Raw genomic sequence first — 24,526 nt, forward strand, 5'->3', positions numbered from 1 at the left:
TGGAGGGTGTGGGATTGGCCTGGGAGCTCAGCAGGCTCCCCGGACCCGAGTGGGCAGAGCAAACGCCCTCTGCTCCTGTCCTGCTCCTCCAGTCTCGGAGGGCCCATCCCGCCTGCCTCTGTTCATCTCCCCAGCCTCCCTCCTATGCCCCCAGGACCACCCCAGCCTGGAGGGGACCTTTGAGGGCATAGGATCCGACCTGAGAGCCAGGCGGACTTCCCCGGCCGATTGGGCAGGGGAAATGCTGGGCCCGCTGGGCCCGCCCTCCCCTGATCCCAGCCCCCAAGGGTCCCTCCAGGCATGGGAAGGCATCCCTCCCCTGCTCTCAGCCACCCCTCAGGGGCACCGGTCCTGTCCGGCCTCCACTTCTCCTCACTCCTCAGTTCCCCCACATCCTACTGGTTCTCTTGGGGGTTCTTCCCGTCTCCTTGGGCGTCAGGGTCCCCCACCCGCGTCTGGCAGGTGCCCTAGTTTTGGGGAGACGCCAACACTGAGTCTTCCCACACTGCCTTCTTGACTCCGCCCCCTTCTCATGATTAAAGCAATCACAGTATTACTCTTTGAACATGTTATAGTATTATTCACTTCTGTGCTTTGTGGTTTTAATCACTATAGCAAGGGTTTCCAACCTTTTCATAATGGTCTGGAGCATCCTTTTCTATGTCAAGGACTTAGTTTTAGTGCCAGTGATTGATACAGAATTTCAGTGACAAAGGTAATACTTTTAGATGGCTTTGTGTAATTAATCACAATAGCATCTACATATTTTTTATAAATAACAGTACCTGTATTTGTAAGGCATATTTATTTGTCCATCAGACTTTGCTTGTTACGTACATATGGTTAAGGCCACTATTTGGTCTAATGTGTGTTTTATTTTGTTTTAGATTATAAGCTTCGTAAAATCAGGAACACGTCATTCAGGGGGAACATTTCTAGGGCCTAAGAGAACACCATGTGTAAACGTGTCCTTTATGAATGCCAGGTGATGAAAAACACGGTTCTAAGCTTCATCAGAGGGACTGGCTGGTAGAAAGTTCTTCCATACCTTTCTAGTGAGTTTATGTTGAAATTAAATCCAAATGGAAATAACTTTTCAGTCCTTCAGGTTCAGTTTTGAGTTGTATGGGGTTTGCTTGGCTTGCTGTTTCCCTCACGTCTACTCTGCTTACAGAATCTCTTAATTAAAGCACTTTGGTGTAACTCGGAATTCTTGGGTGAAGACAGTCCTGAGTGCAAAGGGGCGGGGCCGCAAGACCCGTGTTTTCCTACTTAGAAACCACTTCCCTAGAGTCTTGCATCCCTCTTGGTGGTTGAGGACGTGGTGTTGACTGAAAAAGAACACAAAGTGAGAGCAGTGAGTTTGTTTTATTCAGTGACCTCACTGAGGACTGTAGCCCAGGAGACAGCCCCTCAGATGGCTCTGAGGATCTGCTCCGAAGAGGTAAGGGGGGAGCCAGGATACAGCTGAACTTTTTTGCTGGAAAAACATGTGGTCAAGAATAAAAAGATCACTGCTAATTACAAAGAACGGACATCTGAAGTTAATGATTGCACTGTTTTTCTGTGTGTGGGAAGATGCAGGAATCTGGGCTCCCTGAAATTTTTCCTTAGGTATGTATCTTAACTCTCTAGGGGCCGGTATGTGGTCTATGGAACTCAAAGCCACTCAGTGTCCTTCCCATCACAGAAGCTTTTCATAAATAATTTTTGTGTGTGTGTGGCTGGGCAGCAAATAACTTTTTAATTACGTTGTGAAAATCCCAGAGTCAAACTTTTCCTGCTTAAAAAATCTGAACGAAGAATATGTAAATGTAATTTTATGTACTAGATGGAAGGACTCACTCGTCACCGCAGCCTCCTCGAATGAGTGTTTGGAGCAAGTTGACCGCTTTGGAGCGGTTGCTGACTGTCTGGGATGAGGCGGATACTTGGCTCAGAGCTGCAGGTTGTCAGCTGCCACTTAAAATTTCCAACTGCTTGAAGCGCTCTGAGCTTGGGGGGAGGGCGGTTACCTAGCTGGGGATGGAGCCCTTACTGTGACCATAGCACTCTGCTAGGCAGTGAGATGTAGGACCGTCCCATCCCTCGAGGGGCTTCCCTTATCATGGGGCACACTGATGGGTGTTTAGGTAATTGTAACTGTGCAGTGTGATAAGGGTTCGGGGTGCTGTGGGAGTGCAGGATGGGACATCTGATCCAGCACTGGAGGGCTCCACAAGGCTACACAGACGGGCTGGGTCTGGCCCGAGTCTTTCTGGAGGAGCTGGGAGGGTGAAGAGTGCGTGCGTGTGCGTGTTCACACGTGTATGTGCATGTTGGGAGGTGCGGGGGGTGTTTCCGGCTGGTAGGGAGCAGTGTTTGTGGAAGTTCAGCCATGAGCGAGGACGTGTGTTCCCTGCAGGTGATTAGAATTCCTGGAGTGGATGTGGGGAGAGGGTACTGAGTTGGGCGGAACTAGTGAGGCCACAGGGGTAAGTGGACGTCAGGTCTTGAGGGGCTTTGTGCCACATCAGGGAGTTCGGGCTTTATTCGAGGGCACAGAGAAGCCAGTGGTGAATTTTAGGAGAGTGAAACTGTGAGATGGATGTTTAGGAGAGAGTGGCAGAATGGATCAGAGGGAATCATGAATGTCCATTAGGTGACTGTTGGAGTCATGCACACGAGGGAGTTGCTGGCCAGTGGATACGGTGCCCCTGGAGTCTGCAGGAGTGCAAGGGAGGACAGTGGGGGGCAGGGGGCAGCCTGGGTTCCTGGTTCGGTTGTGGGTGGGTGGTTTGTGGGACCAGGTGCTGCGCTGGGACCCACACAGTGGGGGGCAGGTCTGGGGGATGCGGGTGAGTTCGGAGTTAGACGTTTGGTAGAGAAGCCTGTACTATAGGCATGCAGGTGCCCAGTTCATGACCCCTCATGGCTCCAGTGATGACAGTCAGTCTCCTGCTCGGCAGCCAAGACCAACCATAATCAACTCCCCCCCGGCAGGAATCCTACATCTTATAGGACATCTCTTACTTTGATCCCTCTGGCCCTGGTTTTTCCATACTATGTGTCTGCACTGTACAGAACTGACCACTCCTGCTGCTTTGCCAAACACACTGGGTTCAACAAGGACCCTAGACTGCACTTGATGTTCATATCGCCCCCAAATCAGAGCAAATCAGTGTACACTGAGAGAAGTTTTAATACCATCAATTTATACCACTTCTCTGTAATTGAAAGCCTTTCTGTATGTAATAATCAAAAAGATATTTATATAAAGGGAAAGAGTAGAGTTATAATTATAGCTTTATTTTCCAAAGACTTTTATAGAGTTTGATTGTGATGTGCATTTAAAAAAATATACATGGGTATTAGAATTTTTTCTTATTTGGTAGAGGATAAGGGTACTACCATTTATAGACTGTTTGATGTAATGATTAAACAGGTTTTCTTTTAGCAGTCAATTTTGGTTGATTGCTGTACAGTTGTATCACTGTTACTCATTTGCTACAAACTAAGTTTTTTTTTGTTTTTTTTGTGGTTTTTTTGGCTGCATTGGGTCTTCGTTGCTGTGCGTGGGCTTTCTCTAGTTGCGGTGAGCGGGGGCTACTCTGTTGTGGTGTGCAGGCTTCTCATCGCGGTGGCTTCTCTTGTTGCGGAGCACGGGCTGTAGGTGCGTGGGCTTCAGTAGTTGGGGCACGTGGGCTCAGTAGTTGTGGTTCACAGGCTTAGTTGCTCCGCGGCATGTGGGATCTTCCCAGACCAGGGATCGAACCCGTGTCCCCTGCATTGGCAGACAGATTCTTAACCACTGTGCCACCAGGGAAGTCCCGCAAAGTAAGTTTTTAAACAGCTTTCCTGAGAGGCTACTTCTTATGTAAAGCAAACCTTATTTGGAGTCTGTCAGCACACAGAACCATATGAATCAAAGTGTGTGTGTGTGTGGGTGTGTGTGTAGTTTAGGGTGAGTGATAGGTCTCAGGGTACAGCCTGGGTGAGCTTTCCCCAGAGGCATCTCCTGACAGGCAGTACAGGCACAAGCACAGACAGATGTCTTCTTTCTCTTGGCATTAGACAAACACGAGGATAAGGTTTCTCTGTGCTTGGCCCTCTGCTGGTCCCTGGGGATGCAAAGATGAACGGCACATCTGGGCACATGGTTCTTTTTAGATTTATGAGATTATAGAGTTCCCTTTTATAATATTCCTCCTTTTTTTGACTATTGGAATATTTCCTTTCATTGGTCTATTCCTTATGCTTTTTAATTAACCTCTAACACAGTTACTGTGTAATTAAATCATCAAATGTTAAAAATTCTGCAGATTGTTTCATTACAGTAAAATATATGCAATAGTTAAAAATATTCTTGCTATGGTTTTGTTTTTGTGTTTTTTTTGGTTATTTTGGTTTGTCTTCTATGTTTTGTGCTCAAGACATTAAAAGCCAGAGCTATTTCAAGTTGAAATGCCCTTAAACTGCCTTGAATCAGACAGCTTATGTTGCTTTTTCTTTCTGCAAGGTATGATGTTACAGGCTATTGCTTCTAAAATTATGTGAAGGAGTAAATCAACCAGTCTGACAGTTATTATAACCATAAAGGAAATAAGTAGAAATTATAATGCTGTACTGTGAAACCCCATCCATATTCCTGTGTGGTGGCCTGTGAACATGTTTATTTTCTTGATATAAATACTTAATTCACTTTATATGCATTTTATAATAAGTATGGACTGTAGTTACATATTTATGTAAAAATAATACAAGCATTGCATTATGTTTTGATTTTTTCATGTATTAGTAAAGAAGACAGTACACCACTTGATTTATAACCTTATATCCCCGCCCCCCCCCCCCCAAACATTTTCAGAGAGGATCCAGGCTAGAGAAAATGCTTCCTTACTACGCAACACTGGTCTCAATGCTTGCCCAACTAAAAGCCTTGATAGCGCAGACATTGTGCCGCGCGCGCGCGCTGCCGCTCCCAGCGATCCGTGACTAATCCCGCAGGCACTGCAGAGAAAGGTCCGGGAGTCGGAACTGCGGACGGCCTGCCTGGAAAGGGTGACGTCACCTCCATCTGCGCGTGCGCGCTGCTGCTGATGGAGAGGCTTAGCCCCCTGCTCTTTGTGCTGTGGGTGCATGCGCGCGCGTTTCCCCTAAATAAACCAATGAGCAAAATTCGGTAATTACCACCAAGACTCCGTACTAATAGTGACCCTCCAGCTTACTACTTAATGTTGCTTTTCTTTGTTCTTTCAGAACGCTGCTTTCTTTATTACCACATTGTTTAATACTGCTACCACCTGTGTCTTTAGAAGGATGGGAATTTGTTCAGTCTCTCTCACTTTGTCTTCCCATTTAGTAAATACTCACGTAAGATAGCTGACCGGCAAATGAGACCTCTGAAAACGGAGGAGCTGCACAGTTTGCCTTGTGGATTGTCCTTTAAGGACAAATCCCAGTGCAGGAGGTGAGGCGGACTGTTGAGAACAAGGTGCCAGTTCATCAGGTTCAGCTCAAATGGTGAAGAATGACTTTTTTTTTCTTCTAACAAGCACTGTTTTTATTCAATACTTTAAAAAAAAAATTGACTTGTTTAATTTGAGGATTATGTAAAATTTCAAATGGCTAGTATCTGCCGGTAGTCCTGAGAGAAATATGGGGGAAAAAATTAACCTGTGTTTTGGTTTAGAATTTTAAAAATTTGGTTCATTTAAAAACTCATTTGATTTGTTTCATCTTAATTTCTTTTGAAACCAGCTATGGAAAAATGACTGCTGGGATAAATAATGTTTGCTCATTGTAAAAATATTTCTGTGGTGCTTTTGTACTTCTTAAATAAAAAAACTTGGGGGTGGTTGTTCCTTATCTGTTTGTTGATTTTAAAAAATCTGATACCAAGGAAATGACCAAGTGTGGGAGCATTCTGGTCAGCAGTGACTCGCTTCAAAAGGTATTTGTCAGCAGTAACAATACAGCACCTCCTTGTAGGGTCGAGGGGTGACAAACGAGATTGATCTGACCAGTAGGGTATTAGATAGTTGAACTTTCAGACCATTGATTCAACTAAAAGATTTTACATTGTTGAATAACTTGTGGAATGTTTTCTCTTAGGGCAGAGAGGTTCATTTTCCTCGTTGTAAATATAAGTCATACTGTAGGCCATCTGAGCAATACTGAGCTTATAGGTTAAACGGGAAACAGGAAGTGCTCAGGAACATTGAGGTGCTTGCATGGGGGTTTTGGGCAAGAAGCTGGAGAAGTATGTGCATGTCTTACTTCGTTCGTTCATTCATTCATTCATTCAGCCAACCCATGTTTATTGACCACCCTGTGCCTGCCCTGTCCTAGGCAGCTGGGACACAGCAGGGAACAAAAACAGACCCGTCCTCTGGCTAGCAGGCGGATTTAGAGGAAGAGAGAGAAAAACTGTTCTCTTGATGGGCAACATAATGTTAGTCACTTTAGGAAATGTGAATGATTTGGGAGCGGGGGCGGGGGGGGGCGTTGAAATGTACCTCAGGCTGACAGGTTACTGAACCAAATAGCAATTTGAAAAGTGGTAACAGAATCAATTTTGGCAAGTCATATCATGCTGAACCTGGGGTTTGAGATATTTTTAAATGAATATGTTGAAACCTCTAAATATTCAAATGTGATTGCTTTAGGAAAAGGGGTTATTTGTGTTGACTGAAACCAGGAAGGAGGAAAGAAAACCAGCCACTAACTGCATGTTTATGTTAACAATGATAAAATCAGATTGTTAACCCAAACGCATTTCCCTCAGTAGCGTTCAACAAATATTAACATCAAGATCTAGAGTAATGGCAAATGTTATGTGAACATTTTTTTCAGATTTGGTTTAAAAGAGCAGTTGTTGACTTCCTTTTAGGACTCCCCTGGGACACACCCTTTGCACCTACGAAGGAGCTGGATGAGCCTCCGCTGACTGCATCCCATGCGCTGTTCACTGTCCCTTGAAGCTAGCATTTCATTAAAATTCACAGTGGCTTCTTTGTCTCAGCAAAATGTACTTTAAATCGTAACAAGTATCCAGTCCCTCTGCACACTTCAGTATAGGCCTGTGTATTTTAAAAAGTATATAATTGGGGCTTCCCTGGTGGTGCAGTGGTTGAGAGTCCGCCTGCCGATGCAGGGGACACAGGTTCGTGCCCCGGTCCGGGAAGATCCCACATGCCGCGGAGTGGCTGGGCCCGTGAGCCATGGCCGCTGAGCCTGCGCGTCCGGAGCCTGTGCTCCGCAACGGGAGAGGCCACGGCAGTGAGAGGCCTGCGTACCGCAAAAAAAAAAAAAAAAAAAAAAAAGTATATAATTGACGAAATGGGTACAAATACATGTCCTCTGACTTTGACCATTTACCTCTGTTATATAGTTATTGCCTTTCACATTGCTCTTCTTTTTTTGCCCCTTCTCTCCTAGTTTTACTGAAATTCTCTCTGTGCCACCTATTGTTTGGTGGCACTTAGAAGTAAAGTGCTGATGACTTCCTAGCTGTGGCACTGATGAGGTCTGTGGTCTCTCAGGTGTCACTCCGAGATGGCATCTGCCAGTCCTTCCCCTCTCCATGAGGGTGGGAGGGCAGGTGTATGTTTCGAGGGTAGTTGCTGAGTGTATCCTTTTGTTCCAAAGTGTAGGACCCACAGCTAGATCCTTTAATGTATGAGGAAGCAGCACAGTAGTTGTTGTCCTATCTGTCATGTAATCTAGAATCACTGGAATAGCACAGAAGCCATTTATTTGTAATTTTTTTGTAGTCATGCACTCTGTTTTCATAAATAGCTCTTCAGGGCATGGAACAGAATCTGCCATTTGATCTGAGGACATTTCATGGCTGAGTTCTTGCTTTTTATTGAAAGTTACGTGATATATTTAATCTAGCTTTAGTATGTGTACAGGCTTCCGCAGTCCTTTGCCTGTTGGGTGTGTCTTTTAAAAATGGAAACGAGGTTAAACAGTAGTTAGGTGAGCGCCTAATAATAGCCACAAACTCAGTTTCTTTGTGTTGTTAGTTTTATGTTTCTTTCTTTCATTGTTTGTTTCTCTATTTTCTTTTATGTTTTAGACGTTTTCATTGTCAATTTTAATAAAATCAGCACCTCTTTTTTTCTGTGCCATATTCAACAAAAATATTACGGTAAAACTATTTAGAATTTATATTCTAGTCTGTGTTCAGACATGTATGTATATCATAATAGAAGTTAAACACATTTTCCCACCAATTTAGCCATTGATTCATGTGCCTTTCTTCTTCTGGAAAAACTGTTGAGTGTCACTTAATTTAGGGGAGATTGTCATTGTTTTGTTTTCTTCACTTTGTTTTCATATCAGTATGATATTCTTCCGGTGGGGTGACCTGGAACATGGCAGCTCTAAATAGCATCATTCACTCCATCAAGGTTATTAATAAACAGATGTAGTTCAGAGTCGGTGGGAATTGTCAAGAATGCTTTGGAATTCCGTAAGTCACACAGGCCTCTCTTGAGGTCCCCGAACTAGAATGGGGACATTCTCCTTGTTGAGGGCTGTGTGAGAGGCGGCTCCTGCTTCTGCAGTGTGGGAATCCAGGACCTCAGTGGTAGTGGCAGCTCTCTGAGGGCTCTGCTGTGTCCCGGCCGGGGCACGTGTGCGCACGGCTTTGGGGGGATGGTGGGAAGCGTGCGTTTTCTTGTCTGGTGGCAGTGGAAGGGGATCCTCTTTTCAAATCCCGGTAGATGGGGGTCCACAGCTATGGCTTCCTCCTTCCTAGTATTCTGTTATTTGATCTGCCTCCTCATTGCCTGGGTCCGTTCGTGCTGCTTACAGAACTTTCCATCGGGTGCCTTGCTCTCTAGGTGTTCGTGAGCTTGTCTCTGCAAAGGCCGCTGTGGTGCCTGATTCCTCTTTGCATTTGCCCTGCTGCCATCCATGTCCGCCTCAGTTGGAATTGGGATGTCATCAATCTTTGTAGACACATGCGGTGAATTACCCAATGACAGGCAATGAACTGCTGAGGTGACACTGCATCCATTCAAGAGTTTTGAAGGAACCTTAAGGATGAAATTGCAGAGCCCTTGGCTCTTGTTTTGCCATTTATAAATAGCCACTGTTCTAAAAGCTTGGTGGGTTGGCAGCACAAGGCATGGTATATTGGAAAGCAAAATGGCCTGGTGATCTGGAGGCCTGCGTTCTGTGTTGAGCCATTTCACAACCAGTTGGGTAGTGCCGCTAAGCCCTTGGACCTCAGGGTCCTCGTCAGGATGTGTTTGCTGTGGTCTTTGCACAGAAGTCTCTGGTGATCGTCAGTGTCGTGGTTAGATCCTGTTAAACTGGGTCCTTTGTACACGTGTAGGTATTCTGTGGACAGGATTGTTATTAATCCACTCATTCTTTGTTTCTGTGAATGATACATTGCAGAGACTAGATTCTGCTGGATTCCTCCAAAATGTGCTGGTTTTGTTGCTGTTTGGGTGCTTGTTTCAGCAGGCTGGACCCTGCAGCGGGCAGCCACTCCAGCCTCGGGTCAGGTCCTTAGCCTTAGCTTGGAGCTGGGGCTGCTTGGAGCTTGCCCTGAACATGCAAGCTCGGGGGACAGCCAGAGGTTTGGGCCAAGTTTATGTACAGAATTTGGGTCTCCCCTTCTCTTTTGCACGATTTCTTGTCGTGATTACAGCTGCTGAGGTTGCCCTGAGCTGTGTCCCGACTTGTTTTAGCAGCTCCAGGTGGCTTAGGCTGGGCCCTGCCCTCAGGCTGAAAGCCGTTATAAAGTCACTTCCTTTTTCCTGGTGGCTCTCCCTGCTTTTGGTCACTGTCCTGTGCCTTGAGACAGTCGGTTTTTGTAGGTTTAATCTGTGGCAGGGCTGGTCCGCAGGAACTGCTCAGGCTCAGAAGCGGAAGCTCCAGTCACGTACCTAGAGCACTTTTTTTGCTGCTAATTCCAGGTCTATGCCTTGCATTGGTTATTTGTTACCAAACTCACATTTTTGGATCCTTTCCTTGTACTATTTTGGCAAAAACAAACAGGAAAATAGGGATGGGGCAGCTCTCTTTAATTCTTTCTAGATATTGCTCAGCCGTGAACGATAGTTACTTGTTTTGATGAGTATGGGCAACATCCTGAACCTGGACTTCCCCTGGTAGAGACCTCCAAGAGAAAAATGCCGAGGCGTTATTACCAGTATGAACATTTCTGACCCCAGAGTCCCATGTGGGCATTCGCCCTGGAGAGCTGGGCCGGTCGTGTTTGGGCTGCCAGAGTTCCCTTTGCGGAGATGGGTACTGGCCTGGCCTGAAGTGCCCGCTGCGTGCTTCCTTGCCACACTATTTCCACTGGGCCTTCTACGATGTTCGGGGCGTGGGGAGAGTTGGTTTGATGTGAGGAGAGGGACCTGGGCCACCCAGTGAAGCGGGTGACACCAGGCCACCTTACACGTTCGCCAGTGACATTCCTCCAGGGGCGCCTGCCCCAGAAAGCCTGGAAGGACAGCGCCAAGTGGGAGCTGTGGCCAGTCCCCAGCTGTTTATAATCCTGCTCTCCTCCCTGACGCTGTTTATGTTTAACTGGATTCGGAGATAGGATGAGGCTCTGAGCTCCCCCTAGAGGTTTTAGTGTGCCATGAATCGCAGTTTTAAAACAACCATGTTGCTGCTTTATTTGCCAGTTTTTATGTTAAATCTGTGGAATTAAAATGAAGATTTTTGAAACAATCTGGACTGATTTCATATCCCGTCTTTTTGGGACCAAACCTTTCTTTAAAACCAGAAATGATCGAGAGCCTGCTTGGTATGGGAGCCTCTGGGTCTGGGTCTGCAAATCATTCTTCCACATTGAAATAGAAGGTAATCCTGTGATCAGAGACTTTCCTTCATAGAATTCAGATGTTTTCAAATGATGATATTTCTCAAGTTGATTTAATGGGTGTGAAGAAAGCAGCTGTGTTGGCATTGAGATTGGGTGGTTAGGAAATTAAATGACTCTCAAGCAACCCGGTAATTTTATTTTCTCCTTATGTATTTCAGGTTTTCGAAAAAACGATGAAATGAAAGCTATGGATGTTTTGCCAATTTTAAAGGAAAAAGTTGCATACCTTTCAGGTAAAGTTTAACTTTCTAATCTGCTCTATTGTTCCTTCTGAGTGCTTTGATACAATGTCAGAGTCTGGAATACTAAACTATACACTAGCGCACCTGTCACAACGTAAAAGCATTGGCATTTCGATGGATTTTTAACTGCTTTATTCTTGTAGTGTGGTCCTGAGAAATGAGTGCCCAAAGGGTTTTCTTCTAGCTGGCAGGCACATCATAGGTCAGATAGCATCGGTGATTAAAATATGTTCGTGTCTGTCATTCAACAAACATTTGACAGTTAAGTAAAAAAACTGATTTTTTAAAAATTAGAGTATAATTGCTTTACAATGTTGTGTTAGTTTCTGCTGTACAGTGAAGTGAATCAGCTACACGTGTACATATACCCCCCCCCCGCATCCCACCCGCCTGGGTCATCACAGAGCACCGAGCTGAGCTCCCTGTGCTGTGCCACAGGTTCCCACTAGCTATCGATTTTACACACGGTAGTGTATATATGTCAAACCTAATCTCCCAGTTCATCCCGCCCTCCTCTTTCCCCCATGTCCACACGTCCGTTCTCTACGTCTGCATTTCTGTTCCTGCCCTGGAAATAGGTTCAACTTTTCTAGATTCCACATATATGCGTTAATACACAATATTTGTTTTTCTCTTTCTGACTTACTTCACTCTGTATGACAGACCCTGGGTCCATCCACGTCTCTACAAATGACCCCATTTCCTTTCTTTTTATGGCTGAGTAATATTCCATTGTATATATGTGCCACATCTTCTTTATCCATTCCTCTGTCGAGGGACATTTAGGTTGCTTCCCTGTCCTGGCTGTTGTCAGTAGTGCTGCAGTGAACGCTGGGGTACATGTGTCTTTTTGAATTATGGTTTTCTCAGGGTATCTGCCCACCATCTCAGCAGAAGTGGTGGGAATGAGACCATATGTAGATGTGTCCTGAATTCGTTGCCTCTCTTTCTGGCGCTCTGGTCCTGGAACTCCTAGAACCCATGTCATGGACCTGGAAAGCCCTGGTCGTCTCTGCCAGCCGGTCCTCCACTTAACTCCTGGCCCTTCTGCAGCGTGGGGACAGACTGGACCGGTCTCCCAGGCTCTGGGGCACTCACCTGCCCTCTCCTCTGCACACAGAGGGTCAGCTTGGGGGCTTTTCTGGCCGTCTCCTCGGGGGTTCCTTCCTACATGAACAGAACAGCCATTGGGTATCATACCATTTTAGCCCAGTTCACTTGTTACAGAACAAAGGTTTGCAGGAGTTTTCTGCTGTGTTATAGCAGGAAGTAAATCTGTAGACTGTCACGTGCTTTTAGACAGTCTTCCTGGAGGTGTTTCCCTTGATAAATTTTTATCTTTCACAAACAGGCATGCTATGCTGATCTCATGTCTCCTCTTGAACCCGTTTTATTTTAAATTTGTGACACTGTTAGCTGCTTTTATGTGTTCTGTGTGTCCTTTAAGCGTGTGGGACGGCTGTATATTTAGGATGCAGCTTCCTGTGGCTTTTTCGCTAGTCTCGTCTCGCTTTGTGTCCAGTGGTGTTTCTTGCCTCCTGTTGACAACTGTTTGATGACTTTGCTGAAGTAAATCTAATTCAAGGTGACTTTGAGAGGTTAATAGAAGACTAAGTTCATGAAAAGGAGAAGGTGCTTTAGATTGTTGCAAAAACATGGTAAAGAAATGAAAGGGGGAAAAAGGCCCTCCTGGCTTCTAATACACTGTTTTCAAATTAGCATTTGCTCCTTTCTAATCATTTACTGACAAACTGCAAAATATGGACTCATGCCAGTTTCATGAACCTCCTGACTAGTTCACAGGTGGATTTTGAAGCTAAAGACTCTAAAACATTACAGGCTTTCTTTCGTAAGAAAGGCTGAAAGAAAGCTGATCTCGCACGTTCATCAGTGCTTTGTTTTAAAGTTTGGCTCTGTGATGAGGGCACCTGCTCCTTCGGTCCCTTCTTTTGTTCCTAAACCTCGTCGCTGCGCTTTCTTCTCTTATTATGCTTGTGGTGGCGGGTAGGTGAAGAACAGTAGAAGATGGAGTGATGATTGTTATATGCACTCTTTTTAAAAAAAAAATAGTGGAGCATAGTTGATTAACAATGTTGAGTTGGTTTCAGGCGTACAGCAGAGTCATTCAGTTATACATATACATGTATCTATTCTTTTTCAAATTATTTTCCCATTTAGGTTATTACAGAATATTGAGGAGCATTCCCTGTGCTATATAGTAGGTCCTTGTTGGTTATTTATTTTAAATATAGCAGTGTGTACATGTACATATTCACTGTTTTTAAGCATTTAATACAGAATATATTAATAGATGGTGTTTCTATCTAAGTTACTGTCAAAACTAAACTATTTCTCTTGCAACTAATCCAGTAAAATCAATCTTTCAGAGTTTATCATGAATTTTTGCTAAAACCTTAAACTCTGCAGGGTTAATTAAAGTTGGATGTCTTTAGTGGGGAGGGAAGTTATGCATTGCAACAGATCAGTCCAGAACCATTCTTAGAGATGGTAGGACTTCTACCAGCTGGGTTAGCAAAATGCAGTTAGTAGGGGCCACCACAGTTTCATAGTATTTCCTAATCTGTGGCCAGAATTGGCCAGTTAAAGTAGCATGAGGTCCTTGCTGATTCCCTTAGGTTTGCTGTTATCTTGTTTAGGAAGGGAAAAGGAAAAAAAAAATCATTAAATTAAAAACAAATTGATTACTTATGTAGTAAAATTTTTTCTTTATTTCAATGAAGGAGTAAACTTCTGAAACATTTTTACCTCTGATCCTGTTTTTTCTTTTTTCTTGAGATAAAATTCACATACCATAAATCCACCTTTTGTTTTTTATTTATTTTTAAAATTTATTTATTTTTGAAATCCACCTTTTAAAAGTGTACAGCCTAGTAGATTTTAGTGTATTCGCAAGGTTGTGGAAGCATCACTTTGATCAGCCCCCAAAGAGCCCCATTCCCAGCCCCTGATTCCTCCACCCCTCAGCTCTGGCAAGTGCCAATCTACTTTTTTGCCCTGACCCCATTTTAATACGTATCAGGGGTATTTATTATGGTAACTTTGTAAAAGCTCTCCATGTGAGTGGCTTTTAGTAAATTAAGTCTAAGTGGAATAGCCAGGGCTTTGAAAAAGCAGGCCAGAGGATCGGCGATTCTGTGAGTTGCCTGTTAGCTTAAGATCTCTAAGAAACCAGTGTGGACTCCTTGAGCTTCAGTATTTCTGATCCTGTCTCATCTCCGGGTCCCCTAAAAAGTAGTCCTTTTGAATGAGGTGAGTGACGTGTCTAACTTCATGCATGACGTCAGAGGAGGGGCAGTAAAAGAAGTGTCCTGTAGTTTATGTTTAATGTTATATCTATAAAAGTAGGTATATTTATGGTATACATATTCAGTGTATTACATATTTAATGTTGTGCGTGTGTGTACGTTATATATATATATGTACGTGTGTGTATATAATGTCAACCACTTCATGTGGTTCCTGTGCCACTAGGGTTTGGTCTGGGCCGTGAAAGAACTCACAGGCAGCCACCAGAATTAAGAACACCTTTTTTCCCTTAACTTTTTATCATGGAACATTTCAACGTCCAAAAGGAGAGAGAATAGTATAGAAAACTGCCGTGAATCCATGGGTCACCTCAATCATCTTGTTTCATCTGTATTCCTTGAAAGGCTTTAAAAAAACCTCAATATACCATTAATAGACATAAAAATGAATAATAACTCTGATACATAAAACGCTAATCAGTATTCATATTTCCGTTTGTCTTGTAATTTGTTTTTACAGGATGTATACTGCAGTTGGTTGATGTGTCTGATGTATCTTTTAATCTTCAGCTTCCTCCTCCTCATTCTTTTTGTGTCACTCCTGTATGTTTATTAAATGAGGAAACAGTGTTTTCCTGTAGATTTCCCTACATTTTGCTGGTTGCGTCCCTGGGGGGTCATGTCACATGTTCCCCTTGCCCCGTGTTTCCTGTGAGCTAGGAGCTGGATCTTGACACTTGGTTTTGCAGGGAAATAGGCAGAAAATTTTAATGGGTAGTGTTGGGTGGTTCTACTGCGAGTTTTATTGGGAGAGTCTTGGTTGTCTCTCTTTTATGACGTTATGATAATTATTGCTTCGATGTGATATTTTTTTAGGGTTACAAAATAGTGATAATCTAATTATATCCTTTTTTCTTCATTTGTCAACTTGGGTATTCCATAAAGAGAAACGTCCCAATCAGCTTCTTGGTTTCCCTGAGAACACAGTTCATACAGGAAAGGAGGAAAAACGATTGATGCTTGTCCTTTATTAGTTTTCAGACACATCATTAGTCATTTCAGACTAATAAAAAAACCATTGAGTTTTTTTTTAAGTGACATTTTGAGCTCATGATTTTAAATATATTTGACGTGTTTCAATTGTACATTTTTTTTTTTTTTTTTTTTTTTTTTCAGCCACACGGCTCGGCTTGTGGGTTCTTAGTTCCCCGACCAGGGATTGAACCCAGGCAGTGAAAGTGCTGAGTCCTGACCACTGGACCGCCAGGGAATTCCCCCACTGTACATTTCTTTTCCTCTTGCGAAGTTAAAATGTTCCCATCCTTTGGCCAGTGAGAGCCTCTTCAGATGGGCTCCTGAACCCAAGTACCACAGTATTACAGCTTCTCTCTCTGCTGATATTACAGGATATTTCAGGCCTGTTTCCTGCTCCATGTCTGCAATCAGCCACTTCTCTAAAGCGCCCTGGTTCTTTTGCATGGGGAATGGTGCAGGGTGCTGGGGAAGCTTGCTGTTCTGGGTGGGTCACTGTTTCTGAGCCTCTTCAGTGGACACATTTAGGAAATCTGTATATATATGTTTTCTAAGTGAGAAAAGATATCATGGCTTCATACTAAAGTTTCCAATTCAAATACAGAATTACAGATATTTTATTTTTCTTTGATTTTATATCTGCATCTCCTTTTCTTTTCCTTTTGCTAAAAATCTTAGTGCCTACCCTCATCAACCTAATTACTTATTTACATTGTAATACTGATGTTATCACCACAGTATGACTACCAAATGTAACTTAACACCTCTGTTGTTTTGTTGTCCTAAGGGTACGTACCACTAAGAATGTACAGCCCTATTACTGTGTTTTAAAGTCACAAAAAATAGTTCCTCTCCACGTAGATCAAGTTCTTCCCAACCTGAAACTCAGGATCATTTGTCTTATTTTACTTTACATTTTTAAGGCTTAAAAAAACAACCACTTAATCTTGCTTCAATATTAAGTAAAATGTGTACATCATTTGAGGTTTAAAAACTAAAAAAAAGTTAAAAGATAAGGTGTACTCAAAGAAATCTAGTTTCTCTCCTTGCCTCATCCACCCTGTACCTTCCCTCCCCAGTAGGTAAACTTTTCTGCTTTCGTTTTCCTCAGTGTTGGTTTATTTCTTATACCTTTAAAACACAAGCAGTCTCTGTCTCTGTCCGTCCACCTATTCTCACCTCCCCGCCGCCGCCCCCAGACCAGACAGTGATGTACTTTGCACCATTTTCTCTGCCTTTCTGCTTTCCCCTTAAACAGTATTGTAGAGAGAGCAGTGTATAGCAGGACAAATGGAGATTCGCCATCCCTTTCACAGTTGTACATGACTGTGCTGCGTATGCACCATAGCTCATTCAGTCAGCTGTCTGTTGACGAGCATTTGGGTAACTCTTTGAGAATAGCTTTTTGTGGGCAAGGTGAACCCTGACCTTTGTAAATGGGGGAATTGACAGGAATATAGGATCTTATTGCCCAGAGGTTTGCTGTTAGTGTTGAGACCACTGACTCTAGTTCTTGTTTCAGTTTTGCAGAAAATTCCACGTTTCTTGAGAAGGGAAGGGGGACCTCCCATTCATTTTGTGTATTCTAGTTAGCATCTAGCACAGTCCGAGGCTGTAGTGACTGACTGGAGGAGGGCCGGGTGCCTCTAGAGACCTTCCTTCCACACAGAGTACAGAGTCCCCTTAGAGTCTTCATTCGAGATGGTGTGTAAGCGAGTTTCTGATGCCCAGGATTAGGCAGCGACAAGGTACGGGCGGTGAGCGTGTGACGGTCAGGGCTGGCCTTCTGTTGGCCTCGAGCAGGGGCCCAGTGGGCACCCTCTTACCAGAGTTTTGTTGGTCCGTAGCAGACTTAATAGATAGTAGCCATAATTTCTCTTTCACAGACTGCACTTTCTCAGAGCTTTGCTTTGGAAAAGTTTGCTTTTCATGGTTAGTGAGTTGCTGTTCCTCAGGGGGAGTGAAGAACCATTTGCACTGGTATTCGAAACCGGAAATTCAGATGGGGACCATGCAGAGAGCAGTACTGTTGGTCCATTGAAATTTACATTATACTTTGCAAAGTGAGAATGCCTTTCTTACAAAAGAAGTTTATTCTCAATATTGTAAGTCACTATACTTCAATTAAAAAAAAGAAAGAAAGAAGTTTCTTCTACTTGGGTAAGAGGTGAGTTTTTATCAATTCATTTAAAGAAAAAGGGGTAACTCTGAAACTGGCTGCTTCTGTGGTCATTCTGGGCCACACTGCTCAAGAGACCAAGTGCCCTGAAGTTACCTCTCATAAGAGGGAAATGAGTATCGCTAGGTTTATTAGGAAAAGAAGCGTCACACAGACATATATAGCTATTACGTAGACCTTTTCCAGCCTCCTTCTGATATTAAAATAAACCTCAGTTCGTTTAGCATCTGCGTTTCTATAGGAGTGTTCATCAGGCATTTCCATTTTTAACTTCCTGATACCTGATAGTAGGTATTTTGAATTAACTTTGTTTGGAGTATAAAAGAAGAATCCGTTCATTCAGTGACTATTTACTGAATACCTCCTGTGTGCCAGCCTGAGAGGGTATAAGATGTCAGTGAGTGAACAGAGATGCCTGCCTCTGGGGGCTTCCGTTCTAGTGGGGAGACAGACAAACAGAAAGAATGTGTGACGTGTATCGTTTACTAGAAGGTGATAGGTGCCTCACGGAAGTAAAATGTAGTGGGGTGGGGAGGAATGGCAGAGAGGATGCCGTTTTTATAAGAATTGAGAATAGTGTCATCATGAACAGAAACTTCACGTTTTTTGCCTTGTTTTTCGGCTAACCCAGCATTTGGATGGGCAGATAATCCTGAATGGGCTGTTGGTTTTTGGTTCCAGACACGCAGAGGTCCAGAAGCTGTGAAGCTCTCATACGCAGATATCCTGTGACGTTGGTAGGTGCAGGAAATGGACTTCCTGCCCTTTTCTTTTCATCATAGGAACTGAGGCGCTGAGTTTCCCGTCTATAAAGTGGTACTGACATCTGTCCCTCCCGCCTCACTGTGAAGCTGGGGGTTGACACCAGACACATAGGAGTGTCTAGTAGATGAAGCTTTTATGAACTGCAGCATCATTGTTTTTATTACTTCAGGAACCGAAACTGTGAGTTTGTGGCTTTTCTGCTTCATAACTGGGTCAGTGTTTTCATTTGTGTACCTTCTGTGACATTGGCAACCAAGTTAAATCTTGGGGAATATAATATAAACAAACATCTGTGGAGTTGATTTTTAAGCTCCTTAAGGGTCAGAGACTGTATTCTTCTGAACTAATACTAATGGTTCTAAGATTTTTTTTTAAACCTCACTGGGAGGGGTCCTCATATGGATGATTGGCACCTGCCTGTCACTGACTGTGACACACCACAGATTGGAAGATGCACCCCCATGCAGGGAGGTTTGCAAGTGAAAAGAAATTATTAAATTATTTAATGGAGAATAGTCCATCTTTACTTCACAAGTGATTTTTTCTTAAAATGATTTTATTTATTTATTTGGTTGCTTTGGGTCTTCGTTGCTGCTCACGGGCTTTCTCTAGTTGTGGCGAGCGGGGGCTACTCTTCGTTGTGGTGCGCGGGCTCCTCATTGCGGTGACTTGTTGCGGAACGTGGGCTCTAGGCACGCGAGCTTCAGTAGTTGTGGCTTGCAGGCTTCAGTAGTTGTGTCTCGTGGGCTCTAGAGCGCAGGGTCAGTAGTTGTGGCGCACGGGCTTAGTTGCTCCACGGCATGTGGGATCTTCCCGGACCAGGGGTCGAACCCGTGTCCCCTGCATTGGCAGACTATTCTTAACCACTGTGCCACCAGGGAAGTCCCTCATAAGTAATTTTTGATGAAGTTCTAAACTTATTGTGGTGAGTTTTCTGAAACTTCTGGGAACCGGCAAAAGACAAAATGACTCTTCGCCCCTCTGTCTTAAAATTCAAGTTCAGGTTTAGGTAAGCTTTTATTAGGACATGAATGAGAGTCTGTTTGGTGGACGAGCTTGCCGGCAGTTCCCTGGGGGCTCCTCACCAGCACCACCAGCTCGGGGGCATCTCTCATTGACAGTGGAGCAGTCACAGAGGCAGCCAGCACTTCGGCACACACCTGCAGCCTGTCGTCACTCATGGAGTGAACAGAATGACGGCGTGCACACCTGTTGACTCCCCCACGACTGTCTTAGGTGGGCGGATTTTGATTCTACTTTTCAAAGCCACGCTGGAGCCCACCTTGGTCGCGTTGTGAGATATGATGACCCCAGACGGAGGACAGTCGAGCAGGGGTCATGGGCATTTAGTCTCCCTAATGAGCCACACATTATGTTGCATTTAAAATATTAAGAATGGTGGTCCAGAAAAATGTGAGATGCTGTTCTTTTTACCAAAAGTGAGGTGAATGTTTTAATACAAATATCATACTATATTTTTTAAAACTCACATTTCTGTAATATGTCGATGTATAATATATTTTTTTAATCTTTGGGTATACTTGCTTTACAATGGTGTGTTAGTTTCTGCTTTATAACAGAGTGAATCAGCTATACATATGCATATATCCCCATATCTCCTCCGTCTTGGATCTCCCTCCCACCCTCCCTATCCCACCCCTCTAGGTGGTCACAAAGCACTGAGCTGATCTCCCTGTGCTATGCGGCTGCTTCCCACTAGCTATCTGTTTTACATTTGGTAGTGTATATATGTCCATGCCACTCTCTCACTTCGTCCCAGATTACCCTTCCCCCTCCCCGTGTCCTCAAGTCCATTCTCTACATGTGCGTCTTTATTCCTGTTCTGCCCCTGGGTTCCTCAGATCCATATATATATATATTTTTTTTTTTTTTTTTTAGATTTCATATATATGTGTTAGCATACAGTATTTATTTTTCTCTTTCTGACTTACTTCACTCTGTATGACAGACTCTAGGTCCATCCACCTCACTACAAGTAACTCAATTTCGTTTCTTTTTATGGCTGAGTAATGTTGCATTGTATATATGTGCCACATCTTCTTTATCCATTCATCTGTCGATGGACACTTAGGTTGCTTCCATCTCCTGGCTACTGTAAATAGAGCTGCAGTGAACATTGTGGTAAATGACTCTTTTTGAATTATGGTTTTCTCAGGGTATATGCCCAGTAGTGGGATTGCTGGGTCATATGGTAGTTCTATTTTTAGTTTTTTAAGGAATCTCCATACTGTTCTCCATAGTGGCTGTATCAATTTACATTCCCACCAACAGTGCAGGAGGGTTCCCTTTTGTTCACACCCCCTCCAGCATTTATTGTTTGTAGATTTTTGATGATGGCCATTCTGACTGGTGTGAGGTGATACCTCATTGTAGTTTTGATTTGCATTTCTCTAATTAGTGATTTTGAGCATCCTTACATGGCAATCTGTATACCTTCTTTGGAGAAATGTCTATTTAGGTCTTCTGCCCATTTTTGGATTGAGTTGTTTGTTTTTTTGATATTGAGCTGCATGAGCTGCTTGTAAATTTTGGAGATTAATCCTTTGTCAGTTGCTTCATTTGCAAATATTTTCTCCCATTCTGAGGGTTGTCTTTTCGTCTTGTTTATGGTTTCCTTTGCTGTGCAAAAGCTTTGAAGTTTCATTAGGTCCCATTTGTTTATTTTTGTTTTTATTTGCATTTCTCTAGGAGGTGGGTCAAAAAGGATCTTGCTGTGATTTATGTCATAGAGTGTTCTGCCTATGTTTTCCTCTAAGTGTTTGATAGTGTCTGGCCTTACATTTAGGTCTTTAATCCAGTTTGAGTTTACTTTTGCGTATGGTGTTAGGGAATGTTCTAATTTCATTTTTTTACATGTAGCTGTCCAGTTTTCCCAGCACCACTTATTGAAGAGGCTGTCTTTTCTCCACTGTATATTCTTGCCTCCTTTATCAAAGATAAGCTGGCCATATGTGCGTGGGTTTATCTCTGGGCTTTCTATCCTGTTCCATTGATCGATATTTCTTTTTTTGTGCCAGTACCATACTGTCTTGATTACTGTAGCTGTGTAGTATAGTCCGAAGCCCGGGAGCCTGATTCCTCCAGGTCCGTTTTTCTTTCTCAAGATTGATTTGGCTATTCGGGGTCTTTTGTGTTTCCATACAAATTGTGAAATTTTTTGTTCTCGTTCTGTGAAAAATGCCATTGGTAGTTTGATAGGGATTGCACTGAATCTGTAGATTGCTTTGCGTAGTATAGTCATTTTCACAATGTTGTTTCTTCCAATCCAAGAACGTGGTATATCTCTCCATCTGGTGGTATCCACTTTAATTTCTTTCATCAGTGTCTTATAGTTTTCTGAATATAGGTCTTTTGTCTCCTTAGGTAGGTTTATTCCTGTGTATTTTTTTCTTTTTGTTGCAATGGTAAATGGGAATATTTCCTTAATTTCTCTTTCTGACTTTTCATCATTAGTGTATAGGAATGCAAGAGATTGCTGTGCATTAATTTTGTATCCTGCTACTTTACCAGATTCTTTGATTAGCTCTAGTAGTTTTCTGGTAGCATCTTTAGGATTCTCTATGTATAGTATCATGTCATCTGCAAACAGTGACAGTTTTACTTCTTATTTGGCAATTTGGATTCCTGTTATTTCTTTTACTTCTCTGATTGCTGTGGCTAAGACTTCCAAAACTGTGTTGAATAATAGTGGTGAGAGTGAACAACCTTGCCTTGTTCTTGATCTCAGAGGAAATGGTTTCAGTTTTTCACCATTGAGAACAGTGTTGGCTGTGGGTTTGTCATATATGGCCTTTAGTATGTTGAGGTAAGTTCCCTCTATGCCTACTTTCTGGAGGGTTTTTATCATAAAAGGGTGTTGAATTTTGTCGAAAGCTTTTTCTGCATCTATTGAGATGATCATATGGTGTTTCTCCTTCAGTTTGTTATTATGGTTTATCACATTGATTTGCGTATATTGAAGAATCCTTGCATTCCTGGGATAAAACCCACTTGATCATGGTGTATGATCCTTTTGATGTGCTGTTGAATTCTGTTTGCTAGTATTTTGTTGAGAATTTTTGCATCTGTGTTCATCAGTGATATTGGCCTGTAGTTTTCTTTCTTTGTGATATCTTTGTCTGGTTTTGGTATCAGGGTGATGGTGGCCTCATAGAATGAGTTTGGGAGTGTTTCTTCCTCTGCTATATTTTGGAAGAGTTTGAGAAGGATAGGTGTTAGCGCTTCTCTAAATGTTTGATAGAATTCGCCTGTGAATCCATCTGGTCTTGGGCTTTTGTTTGTTGGAAGATTTTTAATCACAGTCTCAATTTCAGTGCCTGTGGTTGGTCTGTTTTTATTTTCTATTTTCTTCCTGGTTCAGTCTCTGAAGGTTGTGCTTTTCTTAGGATTTGTCCATTTCTTCCAGGTTGTTCATTTTATTGGCATATAGTTGCTTGAAGTAATCTCTCCTGATCCTTTGTATTTCTGCAGTGTCAGTTGTTACTTCCCCTTTTTCATTTCTACGCCTGTTGATGTGAGTCTCCTCCCTTTTTTTCTTCATGAGTCTGGTTAGTGGTTTATCAATTTTGTGTATCTTCTCAAAGAACCAGCTTTTAGATTTATTGATCTTTGCTATTGTTTCCTTCATTTCTTTTTCATTTATTTCTGATCTCATCTTTATGATTTCTTCCCTTCTGGTAACTTTGGGTTTTGTTTTTTCTTCTTTCTCTAATTGCTTTGGGTGTAAGCGTAGGTTGTTTATTTGAGATTTTTCTTGTTTCTTGAGGTAGGATTGTATTGCTATAAACTTTCCTCTTAGAACTGCTTTTGCTGCATCCCATAGGTTTTGGGTCATCGTGTTTTCATTGTCATTTGTTCCTAGGTATTTTTTGATTTCCTCGTTGATTTCTTCAGTGATCTTTTGGTTATTTAGTAGTGTATTGTTTAGCCTCCATGTGTTTGTATTTTTTACAGATTTTTCCCCTGTAATTGATATCTAGTCTCATAGCGTTGTGGTTGGAAAAGATACTTGATACGATTTCAGTTTTCTTAAATTTACCAAGGCTTGATTTGTGACCCAGGATATGATCTATCCTGGAGAATGTTCCATGAGCACTTGAGAAGAAAGTGTATTCTGTTGTTTTCGGATGGAATGTCCTATAAATACAAATTAAGTCTATCATGTTTAATGTATCATTTAAAGCTTGTGTTTCCTTATCTATTTTCATTTTGGATGATCTGTCCATTGGTGAAAGTGGGTGTTAAAGTCCCGTACTATGATTGTGTTCCTGTCGATATCCCCTTTTATGGCTGTTAGCATTTGCCTTAGTATTGAGGTGCTCCTATGTTTGGTGCATAAATATTTACAACTATATCTTCTTCTTGGAGTGATCCCTTGATCATTATGTAGTGTCCTTCTTTGTCTCTTCTAATAGTCCTTATTTTAAAATCTGTTTTTTCTGATATGAGAATTGCCACTCCAGCTTTCTTTTGATTTCCATTTGCTGGAATATCTTTTCCCATCCCCTTACTTTCAGTCTGTATGTGTCCCTAGGTCTGAATTGCCTCACTTGTAGACAGCATATATACATGCCTTGTTTTTGTATCCATTCAGCCAGTCTGTGTCTTTTGGTTGGAGCATTTAATCCATTTACATTTAAGGTAGTTATCAATATGTATGTTCCTATGACCATTTTCTTAATTGTTTTGGGTTTGTTATTGTAGGTCTTTTCCTTCTCTTGTGTTTCCCGCCTAGAGAAGTTTCTTTAGCATTTGTTGTAAAGCTGGTTTGGTGGTGCTGAATTCTCTTAGCTTTTGCTTGTCTGAAAAGCTTTTGATTTCTCCATCAAATCTGAATGAGATCCTTGCTGGGTAGAGTAATCTTGGTTGTAGCTTTTTCTCTTTCAGCACATTTTCCTGCCACTCGCTTCTGGCCTGCTCAGTTTCTGCTGATAAATCAGCTGATAACCTTATGGGGATTCCTTTGTATGTTATTTTTCGTTTTTCCCTTGCTGCTTTTAATAATTTGTCTTTGTATTTAATTTTTGTTAGTCTGATTAATATGTGTCTTAGTGTGTTTTTCCTAGAGTTTATCCTGTTTGGGATTCTCTGTGCTTCTTGGACTTGGGTGACTATTTCCTTTCCCATGTTAGGGAAGTTTTCAACTATAATCTCTTCAAATACTTTCTCAGACCCTTTCTTTTTC

The 24,526-nt window shown here is 42.6% G+C and overlaps 1 protein-coding gene across 6 annotated transcripts in view; it reads left to right on the forward strand.

Annotated features, from left to right (window-relative positions):
• The window catches only part of TRIO (trio Rho guanine nucleotide exchange factor), a 374,102-nt gene that overhangs the window by 119,406 nt on the left and 230,170 nt on the right, over positions 1–24,526 (forward strand). For 5 of the 6 annotated variants that reach the window (XM_029218706.1, XM_029218711.1, XM_029218708.1 and 2 more), the window contains exon 2: positions 10,996–11,070. In XM_029218706.1, coding sequence (XP_029074539.1) covers positions 10,996–11,070 — 75 coding nt within the window. Of the gene's footprint in view, positions 1–10,995; positions 11,071–18,408; positions 18,502–24,526 lie in introns of those variants that run through there. The other variant, XM_029218710.1, reaches the window with a different exon arrangement.

Source organism: Monodon monoceros, unplaced genomic scaffold (assembly GCF_005190385.1).
Source record: "Monodon monoceros isolate NGI ecotype Baffin Bay Population unplaced genomic scaffold, NGI_Narwhal_1 Super_Scaffold_12, whole genome shotgun sequence".
Taxonomy (NCBI): Eukaryota; Metazoa; Chordata; class Mammalia; order Artiodactyla; family Monodontidae; genus Monodon; species Monodon monoceros.